Source organism: Leptopilina boulardi, unplaced genomic scaffold (genome assembly GCF_019393585.1).
Source record: "Leptopilina boulardi isolate dan_hultmark-lab unplaced genomic scaffold, ZJU_Lbou_2.1 LbouV2_399, whole genome shotgun sequence".
Lineage (NCBI taxonomy): Eukaryota > Metazoa > Arthropoda > Insecta > Hymenoptera > Figitidae > Leptopilina > Leptopilina boulardi.
Genome location: NW_026137972.1, coordinates 829666 through 848228, shown reverse-complemented (window position 1 = coordinate 848228; position 18563 = coordinate 829666). Strand labels below are relative to the sequence as shown.

The 18563-nt window shown below is 29.2% G+C and overlaps 2 protein-coding genes across 2 annotated transcripts; one reads left to right on the top strand and one right to left on the bottom strand.

Moving 5' to 3' along the window:
• Positions 1 to 2: 2 nt before the first annotated feature.
• LOC127288989 (uncharacterized) lies at positions 3 to 5621 on the bottom strand. The gene is made up of 2 exons (XM_051316716.1): positions 4681 to 5621; positions 3 to 3667 (listed from the first exon to the last, which is right to left on the bottom strand). The coding sequence occupies exon 2, from the start codon at positions 3528 to 3530 to the stop codon at positions 78 to 80; it is 3453 nt and encodes a 1150-aa protein (XP_051172673.1). The 5' UTR covers positions 3531 to 3667; positions 4681 to 5621; the 3' UTR covers positions 3 to 77.
• A 7465-nt stretch (positions 5622 to 13086) lies between these two features.
• On the top strand, positions 13087 to 18001 carry LOC127288987 (putative transcription factor p65 homolog). The gene is made up of 2 exons (XM_051316714.1): positions 13087 to 15045; positions 17283 to 18001. The coding sequence occupies exon 1, from the start codon at positions 13245 to 13247 to the stop codon at positions 15018 to 15020; it is 1776 nt and encodes a 591-aa protein (XP_051172671.1). The 5' UTR covers positions 13087 to 13244; the 3' UTR covers positions 15021 to 15045; positions 17283 to 18001.
• Positions 18002 to 18563: the final 562 nt, after the last annotated feature.

Here is an 18563-nt window from a genome sequence, read left to right as displayed (position 1 = left end):
AATGCCTTGTAAAATTTTATTTCAATCAACATTAATAAAACGGAAAATAAACAAACAAACAAATTACTATAGTAATTTTATTCCAATTTTTTTATTTCTGACATATATTTCACTAACGATAGTTCTTTCACAGTAGGCTTATTGTGCATTTTTACTGTTACAATATTTGTTTTTTCAATTACTTCATCGATATGAAATTCTACATTGGGAAGTATTACGACGAGTCCCTCAATTGTAGAAAACACACGATTCACATTTACTGCCAAAAAATTGGAATCCAAATTTATTTCATATTTTACTGGAATTAAATTTTCGTTAATAATTTCAATTACTTTATTATCTAAAAATTTCTCTTTAGTTGATGCCCTTATAAAAAAATTCAAATTTATAAAATATCCTTTTGATAGTGATTTATCCATTCGAAATTCCTCTACAGTTTTCCCGTGTACACAAAATACTTTCCTCGGAAATTGAATACCCTCGTCAGCTTGTCTTATGGCTAATTTATAAAGAGCATTCTTGATATACCTGTTTGGATTTTTGACACCGCTTTTCGAATAAAGCATCAATCCGATATAATCTTGAAAATTAACAAACCTCCTTGCATTATTAGAATTATAACCATTATAAATAATATCGAAATTAGACTTTAATATATCTTGAAAATTTAATCCATACAACGATTCATACTTTTTCATAAATTCTGCCAAGTCTCCTCTTGCAAAGTTATCAAGAATATAGTTACTCCTTAAGGATTCTAATTTTACCGGATTTTCCACATAAAATTCAGAATATGATTTATGTATGCTTCCAGTTTTAATCCAATCGAACGCAAAATCCCTGTAGGTAGGTACAATCAAATAACTGTTCAAATCAGGATCACCAACCAGTAAATCCTCTCTTAGGTACTTTTGCAATGTAATATGATTTACCTCTTCTATTTGATTTATTAAAACTGGATCAATGATAACGTTTGTTAGATCCTCCTGCAAACCCAACGGACGTTCAACTGCTAAAACGTAATGTTTTAATGAAGATTTAATACTACTAAGACTCAAATAACAATTTGAATTAGCTATCATCTTTGCAGCTTCATTAATGGAACTTTCCCTTTGAATCATCGCTGCCCCTCTCCCGCTCAATCCTTCTCTCACAATTGTTGCAATGTGCTCACGAAATGGAGCTCTAATTGGTCGAAGCAAACCGTCTCCGTTCAATTCCAATTCCAAACCGTAAGTATTTTGTGTTTTCAAATCAATCTTTTTGTAATACACATTATATTTGTTAATTCTTGACACAACTACGGGAATCTCTGCATTAAAGCCCATGACCCGTCTTAATTCTGCTTTTGCATTCGGTAAACGAAGAAATTTTGGTCCAAATGTCTTTTCTCCACCGGGGTATGTGTATCTAAAGACGTCGTAACCGTCCCTCTGTCCTAGTAAAACGGGAATCATTCCAGAATCATCTGCCGACTGGAGACTCGCTTTGGACAACTGCTGCGAGATTTCCTTGGGGAAATTCACTTTTATGAGTGGATACTTCTTTGCAGCCACTGTCCAAGTCTTTTTGAACAGTTTTCCCAGCAATAATCCTCCTTTCCAGTGCAATCTGCCAACCAATTCAAAGCCAGGATCCACTGTGCGAACTAAACCCACAAACAGATTCTTGAACATCTCTTTAGTAAAAATCACGTTCTTCACCATTTCCGCTAATCCTGACGAAGCCTCGTAAAGTCCAACTTCCATCGAAATGCGAATTGCTTGTCTTGTAGTGAAAGTTTTAACAGAGACTCCAGTGGCAAGGAGTAGGTGATTAAAAGTCATAGTTCCAAGTTTACTGCTAAGCTGCAGTAATTGACCTCCGAAAGGAATCCAACTGATGACATCACTAATGCATGAAAACGAAGCACCCACGTTATCACCTGCTTTCGCGTATTTAATGCAATTGTAAAAGGGAACAAAAGCTACTAACACGTCCACTATCTTCTCTTTGAACGTTTTCTCATATCCTGTAGAGTACAATTGATTTGCAAATTCTTTGGCTTTCAAACGTGCTAAGCGATCAATAAACGTTTCGTAAGTTTCAAAGGAGTGTTTTAAAATTGTTGGAATTGCGGATATCTCAAGTTCTGCTTTCGGTGGTAAGCCGATTTTGTTTAAAAATTCCTCTGGATCGCTGTTGTAGTACAGCAAATTTAAATTACTCCCACTTTTGTCCAATGCATAATAAAAATTACCATCCGCTGTTCTCAAGGCAAATAAATAAATATTTGGATTAAGACGTGGTTGGTACGGTGGACAAGGATATGGAAAACAAGAAGTCGGAATTGGAACTGTCTGACTTTCGTAAACAGCGGTTTTTGTTGAATTAATCAAGTCCACTAATCCGGCATGAGAAAACACTTGCTGCAGTAAAATCTCCATAAGAGAGTGATATTTTTCTTGAAGCACATCAACCTGCCTTTGGTAAACTTGATCCACGTTGGGCAATAATATACTTTCATTATTCGGGCACTTACTGCTCGATGCGAATAACTTGTATTTGTCAATAGCTGATTCAGTTTCATTTTCCAAATTACATTGTTGACGTAAAAAATCTTCTGCCAGGTCAGTACGACTTTTGAACTGCGACATGGTAATATTGAATTGATAAAATGGACTGCTCTCGTATGCCTCTCGATTAATTGTCAGGAAGGTTTCATTTAAGTATGAGAATAAACTGTTTAGCGTTTCTGCCAAGAAAGTTTCATTCTGAACACAGTCAGCCACATATTGTTGATTGAATTTTTTTGCTTCGTTACTTGCATTGAAGAGAAGAGCTGGAAGAGTAAAAACTGTCAATGCAGATTGATCTGTCGTGTTCTCTAAGACTGCCAATTCCAAAGTCTGCGATATTACGATGAAATCATTGAAAGTCACGTTAGTTGTGTTAATTTTCCCCGATTGAGCAAATATTAAACCAGCTTGAGCATAAATGTAGTCAATGTCAGTTATGTTCATGTCCTTTTCTGGTTGAGGGAACAGAGACAAAAGAAAGTCGTCCCTGATTCTATCAGATGACAGAAGACTGAGTTTTGAAATCGTTCCCTCTGGAGTCAAAAACTCGAGACTCATTAGATCCTCGAGGATATATTGTTTGAGGAACGAAAGTGTCAAGTTATTTGCCAAGTTGACGATTTTTGCCAAGTATCCATAGACATTTCCATAGTCCGCAAATACAATGTTACTTATAATATACTGAAACGTTGCGTCGACATATTCCATGTCGAGTGTTTCATTTTCATGCCCTCCGTAAAGGTCAGATCCTTGGAGTAGATTTTGAACGAGACGCCTTTTCGCTTCTTCCTCGTTGTTCGTTCTGTTGAGATGTTCAAAGTACGCATTGATGATTGCATAGTGTTGAAATTGATTGTTTGATTCTAATAAATCTTGATTGTAAAATATATTGCTCAGTTTGTCAGTGTAACTTAGTATTGACAAAAATTGAAAAGTTTGTACCGAGTACATAAAAAGACTGGTTTCATTCATTTTATCAGTTGTAATTTTGAAAATTTGCCAAATAAATAGAAATTGTGTTGTATTAGTTTGAGGAATCCCGTAACTTTTGTAATGTCCTTTCGAAAAAATTTTTTGACTCAATTCTTGTTTCTTAAAATCAGATTTGTCTGAAAATATAATAACATTCATATTATTTAAATTAAAAGAATACTGTAAAAAGAAAGTACTAAAATAGTACCGATTTTAGGTATCAAAATTGAACCAAATGACAATTTAGTAGGGGAAAGGGTGGGTAAGTTCGCCCAAAAAAAGTTTAGAGTATAAAAAAAGTTACTTAATTATAACGTTTGAGTATAAAAACTCTTTCATAGTACAAAGACAACCTTCAGAAATAAAACAGAATAGTTATTTGAATTGTTTTTTAATGAAAATATTAAATAAATTGTAATTAAAATATCGATGGTAAAAATGAAGAATTGACCTTAGGTGCGGGTAAGTTCGACTACGGAGGAGGGTAAGTCTGTTTCTTCCAAAAAGTAGGAATAAATTGAAATAAATGTGTCAAATTTTTTGTATTTGTTTTTATTAATCAATAATCTTATGAATGTCTTAAAAATTAATACTGTATTATAATGAAATATACATTTTTTTTGTCAAATTTAATTTTTCCATCAAAACTAGTTTTTAAAGGAGGAGAAAGTAGCTACGTAAAGTACGTAACTCTCAAAGACAAATGCGCATGCGCGCTTTGTGCGCGCTTATTTCAAATGTTTTTCTTTCTCAAAATATTCAAATAATTATTTGTTATTGTAAATTTATTGAATTATGCATTTTTTCTATTAAGAGATTTTTAGACATGAAAGGAAGAATGAATGCGAATGACAGTGAAAAAGATAATTTATTTATTAATATTTAACAATGTGTAAATAACATTTTTAGTATTGGACGAAAAATCAGATTTAACATTTTTCTATTCGGTATAAAATCTTTTAAAACTTTAAAATATCACATTTTAGATAGGTATTGTATGTATATAATTGAGGTTATGCATAATAGTAATTTTCTTAATTCTGCTGCAATAAATGAAAATTAAAAGCGAAACAAAAATTTAAATAATAAAGTATAAATAAAAATATACTTGTTATTGCAGCATTAAATTAAACTATTATTAAATAATCACCTGCATTTGTAGAAATCTATCAGTTCGTCTTCTGCTGCATATCTCTAGTAGTAGTAGTAGTAAAGATTGACGTTGGCATTTATACTAGCTTTGCGCCTTTGCATATCTCTAGTAGTAGTAGTAGTAAAGATTGACGTTGGCATTTATACTGCATATCTCTATATACATTCTGAGCAATTGCGCATATCCCGTACCTAACTTACGTATCTTGCTTGCGCGACTTGTGATTTGACGAACTTAACCGCACGAACTTACCCGACATTAATAGTTTAAACATTTTATTACTTATTTAATTTTACAACTTATTTTTAATTTTCAAAACATGATTTTCATAAAGTGTAATGTTCCAGAATTATAATAAAAAAAAATTACCAATTTCTATGGATAATAAATACGTTTTTCTAAAATTCAAAATTCAAAAAATTTACAATTTGAAACAACTTTTTCATACTTGTTTAATATTTTTGTTAATAACAAACCGATTACAATAAAACTTTTTAGACACTATCGTTACCATACAATACTCCATTCTTAAAAACGGTTATACGTAATATTTATTTTTAAAAAAGTTATTTAGAAAAACGAACTTATCCGCCGCGCGAACTTACTCACCTTTCCCCTACCTAAAGTAGATATTAAATTAATACCTTTCGTTTTACAGTGAAATTTAGTTTCTAAAATATTTATGTCAAATTAATATATCATATAATAGGTAAATATTATAAAGATTATTTTTCAAATCTCATTTCAGATTCGTATTTATAGCGATCTCAAAAACAATTAACACCACTGCATTCTTATTTTTCTAAATCTATTGACGACTTAATGAGTTAATTTTACTGCCTAATCTCTCTGACAACCGAAAATTTTTTTCCGAATATTATTTGTATATTTTTTGTTAATAATTATAATAGATAATTATTTATTCATTAGCGTTTATAATAATTATTATAGAAAAAATCTTCACCTGATTTCTTTATTATTAATATAACTATGAAACTTGTATCGAAATTGATTGTAAAACTTGTATTTTATAAATTTTAATATCTATTGGTTAACAAAATCTTTGAGACAAAAATTATTTAAGTTGAACATATTGATTAGTTTGATATTTAGAAACTTACTTAGAATAAAATTTGTTTTTGACTATTTTATACTCAGTGGTATTTATAATAATACTTAGAAGTTTAATTTGTTTAAACAGGTGTCAATATTAATTTTGTATTAATTTACCCGATTTAAAATGTAAAAAACATAACATAATATATGATGTTGCAACAATTTTCAGAATTGAATTTTAAATTATTCACTTAATTGCTTTATAGGTTATTAATCGCGTATCATACTATAGAAAATTGTGTTAATTCTCATGAAATTTTTATGGAATGTAAAATAGACAATAAAATTAATGTTCAAGTAACAGATAAGGAATATTACAGGAGAACACTTGTTTCAATAATTTTAACATATATGTTCAAAATTTTCAGAAGTTTATACGCTTTATACTTATACTTTGAATATAAAAATCATTTTTGCAATGAACTACGCGTGTAATTGATACTTTGATTTAGAAATTAATTTTTTCATCAAAACTCCATGTGTAATCACGATACTTTAATATTTTTGAAGTTTTAAAAAGTTTTTACAATAATTTTAAAAACTTTCGAAAAAATATCAAAGTATTAAATATACACGTGCACTGAAAAAATTTTGGTGCAGCAGGTGCCCCAAACGGAAAATTTCTATATTCAATTAACTTCATACTTAATATTTGCCATGCGTTTTTATATGAGTGAAGTTAACTGAATATAGAAATTTTTCATTTGGGGCAGCTGCTGATCCAAAAGTTTTTCAGTGTGGAGACCATTGAGAAAAATGATTTTTAAATTTAAAGTATAAATTGTATTTCTTCAATAGGGTCATCAATATTACTAAGAAATGTCATTTATATGTACCTAATAAAGAAAATGTGGAATTTTAAAATCATTTATTTAAACCCAATTTTTTAAATATTTTCGTTGCAAATATATTAGTTTTTAAGGTATATTAAGTTGGCGCAACCACATTATCGAAATTACTTTTTACCTATGCTATAATTAAGTGCTCATTTAGTGCTAATTTAATGCCAAAAGCACAAATTTAATGCTGTACATTTTTTAAAAAAAAACCGTGGTGGCGCCAGCTTAACGTTAAGGTAGCGCCACCACATAAAAAAAAGCTGCAAAAAATTTTCTTATTGATACCATAATTTAGTGCTCATTTAGTGCTCTCCAAATATTTTGCTCTTAATTAAAAATATGAGATTTTAAATGTTAGATTTGTCCAAAATCAAGTTTCAGACAAAAACAAGTTTAACCACTTACATTTTTTTAATTTAAAAATTTACAAATTAATCGATTGACTTGATACCAGTTACACGGGGGTTTTCGGGATCGCTGATTAGGAATCCGGTATCATTTTTTCAAAATTTAAAATGGCGGAACCAATATGGCGGATGACAAAATTAAAAATTGACCGAATATGTTTGAAACTCGTTACTTGGAGGTTTTCTGGGTCGCTCATTACGAATCCGATGTTAAATTTTTTACGAATAAAAATTTTGAAATTAAAAAAAGATATAAACTCATCCTCTTTGCACAAAGAAAGATTTCTACTTGTGGAGCAAAAAATTTAAAATGGAGAAAAATTTATTGGCAAAAAATCTCCATTCTCTCTTTAGGGGAAGGGAGTAATCATTGTTAAATTAAAAAATTTGATTTTCTTTTCATTTTGAATTTTTTAGGACACAAGTAGCAACCTTTTCATTTGTAGAGAGGAGAAGTTTAAATCTTAATTTTTATTGGCAAAAAAAATTATTAGTAATACTAATTACTTTTTACCTATACCATAATTAAGTGCTCATTTAGTGAATTTTAATGCGAATAGCACAAAATTAATGCTGGACATTTTAAAAAAAAATCATGGTGGCGCCAGCTTAACGTTAAGGTAGCGCCAACACATAGAAAAAATCTCTAAAAAATTTTCTTATTTATGCCATAATTTAGTGCTCATTGAGTGCTAATTTAATGCCAAAAGCACAAATTTAATGCTGCACCCAGAGAATAGATTACTTTGATTTAAAGAAATCAGTTTCTTTGACTTGTTTTATTTCATTTAAAATAAAATTTTCTTTGAAACAAAAAAAGCTTATTAGTTTCAAAGAAAATTGTGCTTTAAATCAAAGAAATTCTAACATTGAGTCATGGAAACATTTATTTGAAATAAATAAAAAATTTCTTTTAACGAAGATAAATTTTTTTAATCACAGAAAATTTGTTTGAAACAAATAAATTTTCTTTAAAGCAAAGAAATATTTCCCAAAGACTTGATTTCTTTAATTCAAAGATATCCTTTTTCTAGGTCCGTTAACCAGGCTTGTCCACATTGTCCGATCTGGATAAAACCTATTTGAAAATTAAGGGCTAATTTAAGGCTAATTTAATGCCCTAATGACGAATTTAATGCTCGGCATTTTCTTTAAAAAACTTGTGGACAAGCTAGCTTAACATTAAGGTGGCTTTTCCACACAATGAAGGAGCACTCGTAGGAAAGTCTACTATAGGTCAAAATTGAGGGTTTTTTAAGGCTCTTTAATGCTTTATTGCCGAATTTAATGCCAGCATCATTTCGCGAAATATTTGCAAAAATTCAATTTTTACTTGATATCAGTTTGTCCACAGAATGAAGGAACACTCGTAGGAAGGTCTACTAAAGGTCAAAATTTAGGGCTTTTTTAAGGCTCCGCAATGCTCTATTGACAAATTTAGTGCCGGCATAATTTCGCGAAATAATTGCAAAAATTCAAATTTAACGTTATATTAGTTTGTCCACATATTGAAGGAATACTCTTAGGAAGGTCTTCAAGGTGTCAAAATTTAGGGCTTATTTAAAATTCTTAAATGCTTTTATGCCAAATTTAACACTACCTTAGCAAGTCTAAACGATTTTATTTAAAAATAAGCACTTAAGAATTACTTGCTTATTTATTTCTCGTAAATAGCACTGTATTGGCTGTTTAAAAATTATCTACCAATCCTAAAAACTACCCCCGACTAGTTCAAAAATTTATTTTTCAATTTTTTTTATAGAAAATAACGATTTTTTTATAAACAAATTATTTTTTTTAACTTTAGACCCGTTGTTTTACTTTTTTTATATTTACATACATGGAAATACTACTAAAATACTTTGCAAAATGTTTTACTGATAACCTGATTACCCTTTTTGGATGACTACTCGAAATTTTTTTTTGCAAAATATTTTTACTATTTTCAGGTATGTAAAAATAAAAAAAAGTAAAAATAATAGCTTTCACAATTTAAAAAAATTAATTTGTTTATTAAAAATCGTTATTTTCGATATAAAAATGTAAAAGAAATTTTTGAACTACTGAGGCGAAGTTTTTGAAGTTGGTGGATCGTTTTTGAAAATGCAATTTAGTGCTATAATAATGAACCTTAAATTAGCCCTATATTCCAAAGTACTTCTTTTTTGTAAAAACTGAGTTTGAAGTACTCAGGGGTAGTTTTTGAAATTGGTGGATCATTTTTGAACATCTAATTTAGTGCTATTTAAGAACCCTAAATTAGCCCTAAATTTCTAATTACTTGATTTTGAAAAAATTGATTTTAATTTTCTCAGGGGTGGTTTTTGAAGTTGGTGGATCATTTTTGAATATCCAATTCGGTGCTCGTAAAGAGCCATAAATTATCCCTAAATTCCTAGGTACTTTTTCATGAAAAAATTGAGTTTAAAATACTCATGTATAGTTTTTAAAATTAGTGGATCACTTTTGAACATTTATTTAGTTCTATTTAAGAGCCTTATATTAACCTTAATTTCTAAGTACTTGTTTTTTGAAAAAATTTAGTTCTATTTAAGAGCCTTAAATTAGCCCTAAATTTATAAGTACTTGTTTTTGGAAAACATTGTGTTTGAACTAATTATGTGTAGTTTTTAAAATTGGTGGATCAATTTTGAACATCCAATTTAGTGCTATTTATGAGCCCCAAATTCTTTAGTACTTTTTTTTGAGAAAATTGAGTTAGAACTACTCAGGGGTAGTTTTTGAAATTGGTGGATCATTTTTGAACATCTAATTAGTAGGTAGGGTAGGTTTTGTGTTTGGTTTTCTATCAGTTACATGGTTGGGGTGCTTGGGAGTGCATTTTTAAAAAGTCAATTTAGTGCTATTGAAGAACACTAATTTAGCTCCTAAGTCCTATATGATTATTGTTTGGTTAAATCAAGTTTTAATAATTGGGGATGTTTTTTTGAACTTAGGGGTGGTTTTTGAAAAATTTAAATAGTCTTAGTTGAGAACCCTACTCTCTAAATCTGACTTAGTAGTTTTCTACTAATGAAAGAGTGCGTATTCGTTTACCAATTGAATTAATAACAGTTTTTACTAATTTTTAGTAAAAAAAACTACTAATTCATGGAGTAAATCGGCTTACTAATTTGAAATAGTAAAAAATACGACTTACTCCATAAATTAGTAGTTTTCTACTAGCAATTAGTAGTTTTTTTACTACAAATTAGTCATAACTGTTACTAATTCAATTAGTAAACGAATGCGCACTCTTTCATTAGTAGAAAACTACTAATTCAGATCCAGCTTGACGTCAAGCTAGCAGTACGAAGGGTTACTTTAAATAGGTAAAGGGCCCTAAATTTTTGCATGTGGTACTAAATTAGCCCTAATTGAGCCCTAAATGTTAGCATATATAAAAACTTTTTTCGGGGAAGTGGTACCTCTAGGATTAACGACTTTTTGGCTAGACTTTTCAGACGAGCGACGCTATTTAGGGTCTGACTAGTGGCTGAGTAGCAGCAGAAATGGGCAAGCTTATCAAGTAAGAATTGAATTTTTGCAATTATTTCGCGAAATTATGCCGGCACTAAATTTGTCAATAGAGCATTGCGGAGCCTTAAAAAAGCCCTCAATTTTGACCTATAGTAGACTTTCCTACGAGTGCTCCTTCATTGTGTGGAAAAGCCACCTTAATGTTAAGCTAGCTTGTCCACAAGTTTTTTAAAGAAAATGCCGAGCATTAAATTCGTCATTAGGGCATTAAATTAGCCTTAAATTAGCCCTTAATTTTCAAATAGGTTTTATCCAGATCGGACAATGTGGACAAGCCTGGTTAACGGACCTAGAAAAAGGATATCTTTGAATTAAAGAAATTAATTCCTTTGAGAAATATTTCTTTGCTTCAAAGAAAATTTATTTGTTTCAAACAAATTTTCTGTGATTAAAAAAATTTATCTTCGTTAAAAGAAATTTTTTATTTAATTCAAATAAATGTTTCCATGACTTTATATCAATGTTAGAATTTCTTTGATTTAAAGAACAATTTTCTTTGAAACTAATAAGCTTTTTTTGTTTCAAAGAAAATTTTATTTTAAATGAAATAAAACAAGTCAAAGAAACTGATTTCTTTAAATCAAAGTAATCTATTCTCTGGGTGCAGCATTAAATTTGTGCTTTTGGCATTAAATTAGCACTCAATGAGCACTAAATTATGGCATAAATAAGAAAATTTTTTAGAGATTTTTTCTATGTGTTGGCGCTACCTTAACGTTAAGCTGGCGCCACCATGATTTTTTTAAAAATGTACCCACCGAGAAAAAGGATATCTTTGAATTAAAGAAATCAAGTCTTTGGGAAATATTTCTTTGCTTTAAAGAAAATTTATTTGTTTCAAACAAATTTTCTGTGATTAAAAAAATTTATCTTCGTTAAAAGAAATTTTTTATTTATTTCAAATAAATGTTTCCATGACTCAATGTTAGAATTTCTTTGATTTAAAGCACAATTTTCTTTGAAACTAATAAGCTTTTTTTGTTTCAAAGAAAATTTTATTTTAAATGAAATAAAACAAGTCAAAGAAACTGATTTCTTTAAATCAAAGTAATCTATTCTCTGGGTGCAGCATTAAATTTGTGCTTTTGGCATTAAATTAGCACTCAATGAGCACTAAATTATGGCATAAATAAGAAAATTTTTTAGAGATTTTTTCTATGTGTTGGCGCTACCTTAACGTTAAGCTGGCGCCACCATGATTTTTTTTTAAAATGTCCAGCATTAATTTTGTGCTATTCGCATTAAAATTCACTAAATGAGCACTTAATTATGGTATAGGTAAAAAGTAATTAGTATTACTAATAATTTTTTTTGCCAATAAAAATTAAGATTTAAACTTCTCCTCTCTACAAATGAAAAGGTTGCTACTTGTGTCCTAAAAAATTCAAAATGAAAAGAAAATCAAATTTTTTAATTTAACAATGATTACTCCCTTCCCCTAAAGAGAGAATGGAGATTTTTTGCCAATAAATTTTTCTCCATTTTAAATTTTTTGCTCCACAAGTAGAAATCTTTCTTTGTGCAAAGAGGATGAGTTTATATCTTTTTTTAATTTCAAAATTTTTATTCGTAAAAAATTTAACATCGGATTCGTAATGAGCGACCCAGAAAACCTCCAAGTAACGAGTTTCAAACATATTCGGTCAATTTTTAATTTTGTCATCCGCCATATTGGTTCCGCCATTTTAAATTTTGAAAAAATGATACCGGATTCCTAATCAGCGATCCCGAAAACCCCCGTGTAACTGGTATCAAGTCAATCGATTAATTTGTAAATTTTTAAATTAAAAAAATGTAAGTGGTTAAACTTGTTTTTGTCTGAAACTTGATTTTGGACAAATCTAACATTTAAAATCTCATATTTTTAATTAAGAGCAAAATATTTGGAGAGCACTAAATGAGCACTAAATTATGGTATCAATAAGAAAATTTTTTGCAGCTTTTTTTTATGTGGTGGCGCTACCTTAACGTTAAGCTGGCGCCACCACGGTTTTTTTTTAAAAAATGTACAGCATTAAATTTGTGCTTTTGGCATTAAATTAGCACTAAATGAGCACTTAATTATAGCATAGGTAAAAAGTAATTTCGATAATGTGGTTGCGCCAACTTAATATACCTTAGTTTTTATGATATACTTAATTATATCCGTATATCAGAATAAATAAAAGTTTATTTATTAAATTTTCCTGTCATCATTTTGCAAAAAAGGCGGATAAGACGAAAGAAGGAAAATGAAAATATATTGGGTGTATTAAAAGTCAATTTTCTCAGACACGTCACGAAAACAAGAATTTCTTTTGAAATATATGTTTATTTCTTAATTACAGTAACCCGACTAAATATCAATTTCCTCAGGTATACGAAATTCACTATGAGCCATTGTTGCCGTTCATTTAGAAAACCCACCGCTTGACACTCAGCAAAGTAAACCAATCAACTTTATGATAAGTCATCCCCACTAAATCATTGACCATCGCAATTCATAGTTTCCTTAATTACCTCTTAGTTTTCACTTAGTTTCTTGCCAACCTTTCCTTCGATCGTTTCAAATTCTCGAGAGTTTATAATATTTCTCGTTAATATATTTTTTTCGAGAATAAAAATTTTCAAATTGTGTTCAAGTGATTTTTAAAAGTGAGTGTGTGTGTATGTGAAAAAAATGTTGCCAGTGAATAGTTACGAATATCCGGAAGCTCAACCAACGTGGGACAAAAATTTTCCATTTGTGACAATAATTGAACATCCAACACATTCATTACGCTTTCGTTACGAGTGCGAACGACGATGTGCAGGAAGAATTTTGGGTGAAAATAGTGTCGCTGATAGACGAACATTTCCAACAATTCAAATTCACGGATACAAGGGACCTGTTGTTATTGTTGTGTCATGTGTGACAAGAGACAATCCCCCACGACCTCATCCTCACAGTATTATGGGGAAGAATTCCGCAGCGAATGGAATATATTCGTTAAAAATGAATCTTGTTGATGGAATCGTGACGTTTAATCATCTTGGAATTCAGTGCATGAAGAAGAAGCAAGTCGCCAGTGCTCTCGAGATACGAAAACGAGAGAATGTCGATCCCTATGGAACTGGTTTCGATCATATGGAATTTCCCGATTCCATTGACTTGAACTCGGTTCGCCTGTGCTTTCAGGTTTTCATTCAGGGCCCTCAGAAGAAATTCAACATCCCCCTGAAGCCCGTGGTCAGTAATCCAATCTACGACAAGAAGGCAAACGAGGATTTGATAATTTGCAAACTCAGCGTTTGCAGTGCTCCCGTCTCAGGTGGCACCGAGGTGATACTCCTTTGTGGTAAAATTAGTCGCGACGATATTCAAGTTCGTTTTTTCGAAGTTCGCAACGAGTGGCTCTTTTGGGAGGGTTTCGGCGAATTTCAACCCGTCAACGTACACAAACAAGTGGCCATTGTCTTCAGAACACCCGCCTATTGCAATCAGGACATCAGCGAACCAGTTGGAGTGCAAATACAACTTCGCAAAAAATCCGACGGCTCCACGAGCAAACCCCTACCGTTTATAATGCTCCCAGTAGAAATTTCTGATACAAATATAATGAAACGAAAACGTGCTCGCTTCGACTTCAGTCCCAAGTCATTTATGTTGAAACAAATGGAAATCCAAGCTGAAAAACGCAACGCAGTGGTGAATCAATCTCTATTGCTCAATTTCCCAACTCCCAAGGAACGTTCTCCTATTTTTCACAATTCCAATTTTCCCGAGAACAATAATTATGCAACGCAGGATTTAAATATTCACTGTGATCAAACAATTCACGAAACCTTTGGAACGCCAGTGCCACAACCACGAACCTCATTGATTGAACCAAATCCCAAGGAACCGAAACCAAAAGCACCGAGAAAACGAGCAACGCCTCGAGTTAGAATTCAAAAAACCGATGTTCCACCACAACCGGAACCTCGTCGACGTCTCGAGACACCACCGCCAAATGTTACGATTCATTCCTATGCATATTGTGACACAAATCCAACACTACAGTGGCAGGATCTCGACAGATATCCACGATATTCCACTCATCAGCAACAACAATCAACCGACGTGATTGATCCATTTGTGAATAATTTACCGTCTTGTGATTTTGCTCCACGTGGTCCTGTTGCTCAGCCAGCATTCGTCGAATTTGAAAATACTCGAACTCACCAACTCCCTGACAATTCCGATACAATTTCGGACAATCTCTCCAAGGGTCTTTCGATATCGGACGAGATTCATGATACTTTGCAAAATATTCACGAATTAAATCGAAATGTTGAGGAAAGTCAACAACGCATCACTGGTAAATACATGACGAATTATGTTGACAACGAGACGAATGTTAATAATTCACCATGGAACGATATTATGGGACAGGTTTACGATAATCAACCGAATGAAAATAATTTCTTTTCCTAATTCAACGTGCTGCAAATTTATAAAGGTAATTTTTTTTTCTTTTATTAATCGGAACAAATTTACACTGCAAAAAGAAGTATCTTATTTTAAGATGTTTTGGTAGCGTTTTCATATCTTAATGTTTTAAAAACGCTACCAAAACATCTTAAAATAAGATACTTCTTTTTGCAGTGTACTTTAAAATGGAGAATTAATCGAAACTTTTTTTGAACACACAGAAAAAAGATTTCTTTAATTCAAAAAAATCTATTTCTTTGACAAATGTTTTTTTTTTGATACAAAGAAAATTTATTTGTTTCAAACAAATTATTTTTGATTCATAAAAATGATCTTCTACAAAGAAATTTTGGAACGCATGATTATGTTCTAAAAATCATTAGTTAGAATTTTCATTGTATGGAATTTCATTTGTCATAATTATTTTTGAGACGAATTTTTATTTGTTCGAATTAGTATTTTGCAGAATTTTCATCAAAACGATTTTCTATATTACAGAATTTTTATATAACCGAAAATTCACTTCACAGAATTTTTATTTGTCAGAATTTTTATTTGTTCGAATTTTCATTTAACATAATAGTCATTTTAAAGAATTTTCATTGGGTAAAATTTCATTGCATAGAATTTTCAATATATTCTTTCAGATGAATTTTATCGATAATTTTAGATTGGTCGATTTTAAAAATCGCGCCAAAATCAATGGTTGTTTCGGTCATTTGCAATTTCGGACAAATGAAAATTCTATCAATTAGAAATTCTGATGATTTTTCGGTTAAGTAAAAATTCTGTAGTATAAAAAATTGTTTAATATGGAAATTATATCAAATAATAAATCCAATAAATAAAAATTCATCTGAAAGAATAAAATGAAAATTCTATGCAATGAAATTCTACCCAATAAAAATTCTTTAAAATGCCTATTAATGTTAAATGAAAATTCGAGCAAATAAAAATTCTAACAAATAAAAATTCGACTCAAAAATAATTCTGACAAATGAAATTCAATAAAATGATAAACTAATGATTTTTAAAACATCATCATGCATCTCGAAATTTTTTATTTAGTTAAAATAAATATTTCTTTGACCCTATATATCAATGTTAGAATTTCTTTGATTTAATGTACAAATTTCTTTCAGTCAAAAAAAAAAAAATTCTTTGATTCAAGAAATTCTTAGTTCCATTGAAACTAAGCAGGCCTCGGATTATACGACTTTTTCTGGACTTTTTTTCGGAAATACGACTTTTTCGTCTTATTTTACTAAGATGCAACTTTTTCGAATTTTTTTTTTACAAAATTTTTAAACAAAATACGTCTTTTTTTATTATATAATACAGATCTTCTTCAGATCTTTTTTATTTCAATTATTTACCAAATTTTTAACTAAAATTATTTTCTAAATTAATTATTTTAAATAATTTGAATAACATTCTTTAAAAATTAAATTTTTTCAATTCTGTAAAATTTTACAAAATCTTTTGAAATTCAATTATTTCTCAAAATTTCAACTGTAACTCCTCCAAAATTCAATTATTATTTTTAATAATTTTAATATTTCTTTAAAAATTCAATTATTTAAAAAAGCTTCAACTTAATTATTTTCCGAAATTTTTGTTGACTATTAAAACTAAAAACAATGCAAAAAATTTTAATTCAAATTATTTGCATAAATCAGACTTTAAAAAAATTTTTAATGGAACTTTAAAAATTTTTTTTTAAAATTTATCCTACTTAAATTGAAATTTTGAAAATTTGTTGGGTTTTGAAATATTTGAAATAAATATTCTTATTATGGAATGAAAAAATAAATTAAATAATATACAATAACATTAGATATTTATTATTTAAAGTAAACTATTTATTAACTAATTAAATTTATTTTAATTAAGAAATCGACTAAACGACTTTTTTTGCGCCTCAAAGTCGATCCGAGGCCTGAACTAAAAAGCTTTTTTTTTGTTTCAAAGAAAATTTTATTTTGAATGTAAGAAAACAATTTAAAGAAACTGGTTTCTTTAAATCAAAGAAATCTTTTCCCTGTTCTCTTGTTTTCATGATTTTAAACAATCAACCGTATGGATTTTAAAAAATTTCAATTTTTTCAAAAAATAAAAATAAAATTTTTTTAAATTGTAAAAAAAAATTTATCACAGAATATTGCAAACCCATCCAAATAATTAAAAAAAAAATATTTTTTTTTATCCGATGTGTGTAGTATCAAACACAATTATAATTTATATATTTATTTTGTTTTGTTTCAGCATAGGAATATTTCTTGAGCTTCCAATAATGGAACCAGTGTTTGTTAAGAAGACTTTCTATAATTAAATATTATGTAAATATGTAAAGAAACTTAAAATTATTTATAAAAAAAAAAATTCATTTCGCGCAGTTGAATGATTAATCGTTGTTATTATTATATTGAGATCAATGTCAGTATTGTTACTATTATTATTGTTAATAATTACTAACTAATTATTATATGAATTGTACGTTTGCGTCAAATTTTGACATGATATTATATATATAAATAATTGATAATTTCAAGAATAAGGTATACGAAATTATAATATATAATAATGAAATTTATTACTTCGTAAAATAAATCTAAGATGACAATTTACAAATATAAATCCTTCAAGACACGTATTTTTCTTTACAATAATTTATCACATTATCTTTGTTTCAATAAACAGTATTAAAATATTTTTCAATTGTTGAAACAATATTTGTATACTTTCTGAAGAAGACAGCTGTGCTGTCGATATACATAAATTGATGACCTCGAGCTTGGAGGATTAATATTTGTAATTTTTTATGAGACATTTTTCGATAGAATAAAATAATATTTAGCTTTAAAAGCTAAAATAAATTTGACAATTTCTTATATGACAAAAAATATGTACCTGTACCCTTTTTTTATTTCTTATATGTAGCATTAAACACTTTTACAATAAAATTTGGAAATATTTTCAAATAATTGTTTTATTCAGAAAAAAAATCACACTTTAGGAATTTTTAAGCGAAAACAAAAGAAAAATAATGTATAAATTGAAATTACGAAGTGAAATAAATAAATGTATAAAAATATATATAAATAACTAAGTTGTTAACTGTAAGTATTATTATGTATTGTTTCTTATATTTTTCACTGACAGCTTGTAAAAAAATTTTAAACTTTATAATTTCAAATTGTGTTTAATTTGAAAATTAGAGAAATAAAGTCTATGAAATTAAAAAAAAACTCTTTGATAACATTTTACAAATTCCATTCAATATAGAAAAAAAGGAATATAAATATTTAATTATTTCTACAATAATAAGGTATTTTTTAAACATTAAGTTGTATTTTTAAGGACCTTAATTTTTAAATATAAACTTTGGATTCTTTTGTGGCCTTTGGTCCGTATAAGAAATAGTTTCAATTTGGTTTTTTAATATAATTTATTTACAATACAACCACTCGAATGCATTTTCGCCATGTACATGGCTCATCAGGAACTACAATGAAAAAAATCGGTTTAGGATCTATGGTCGGAAAT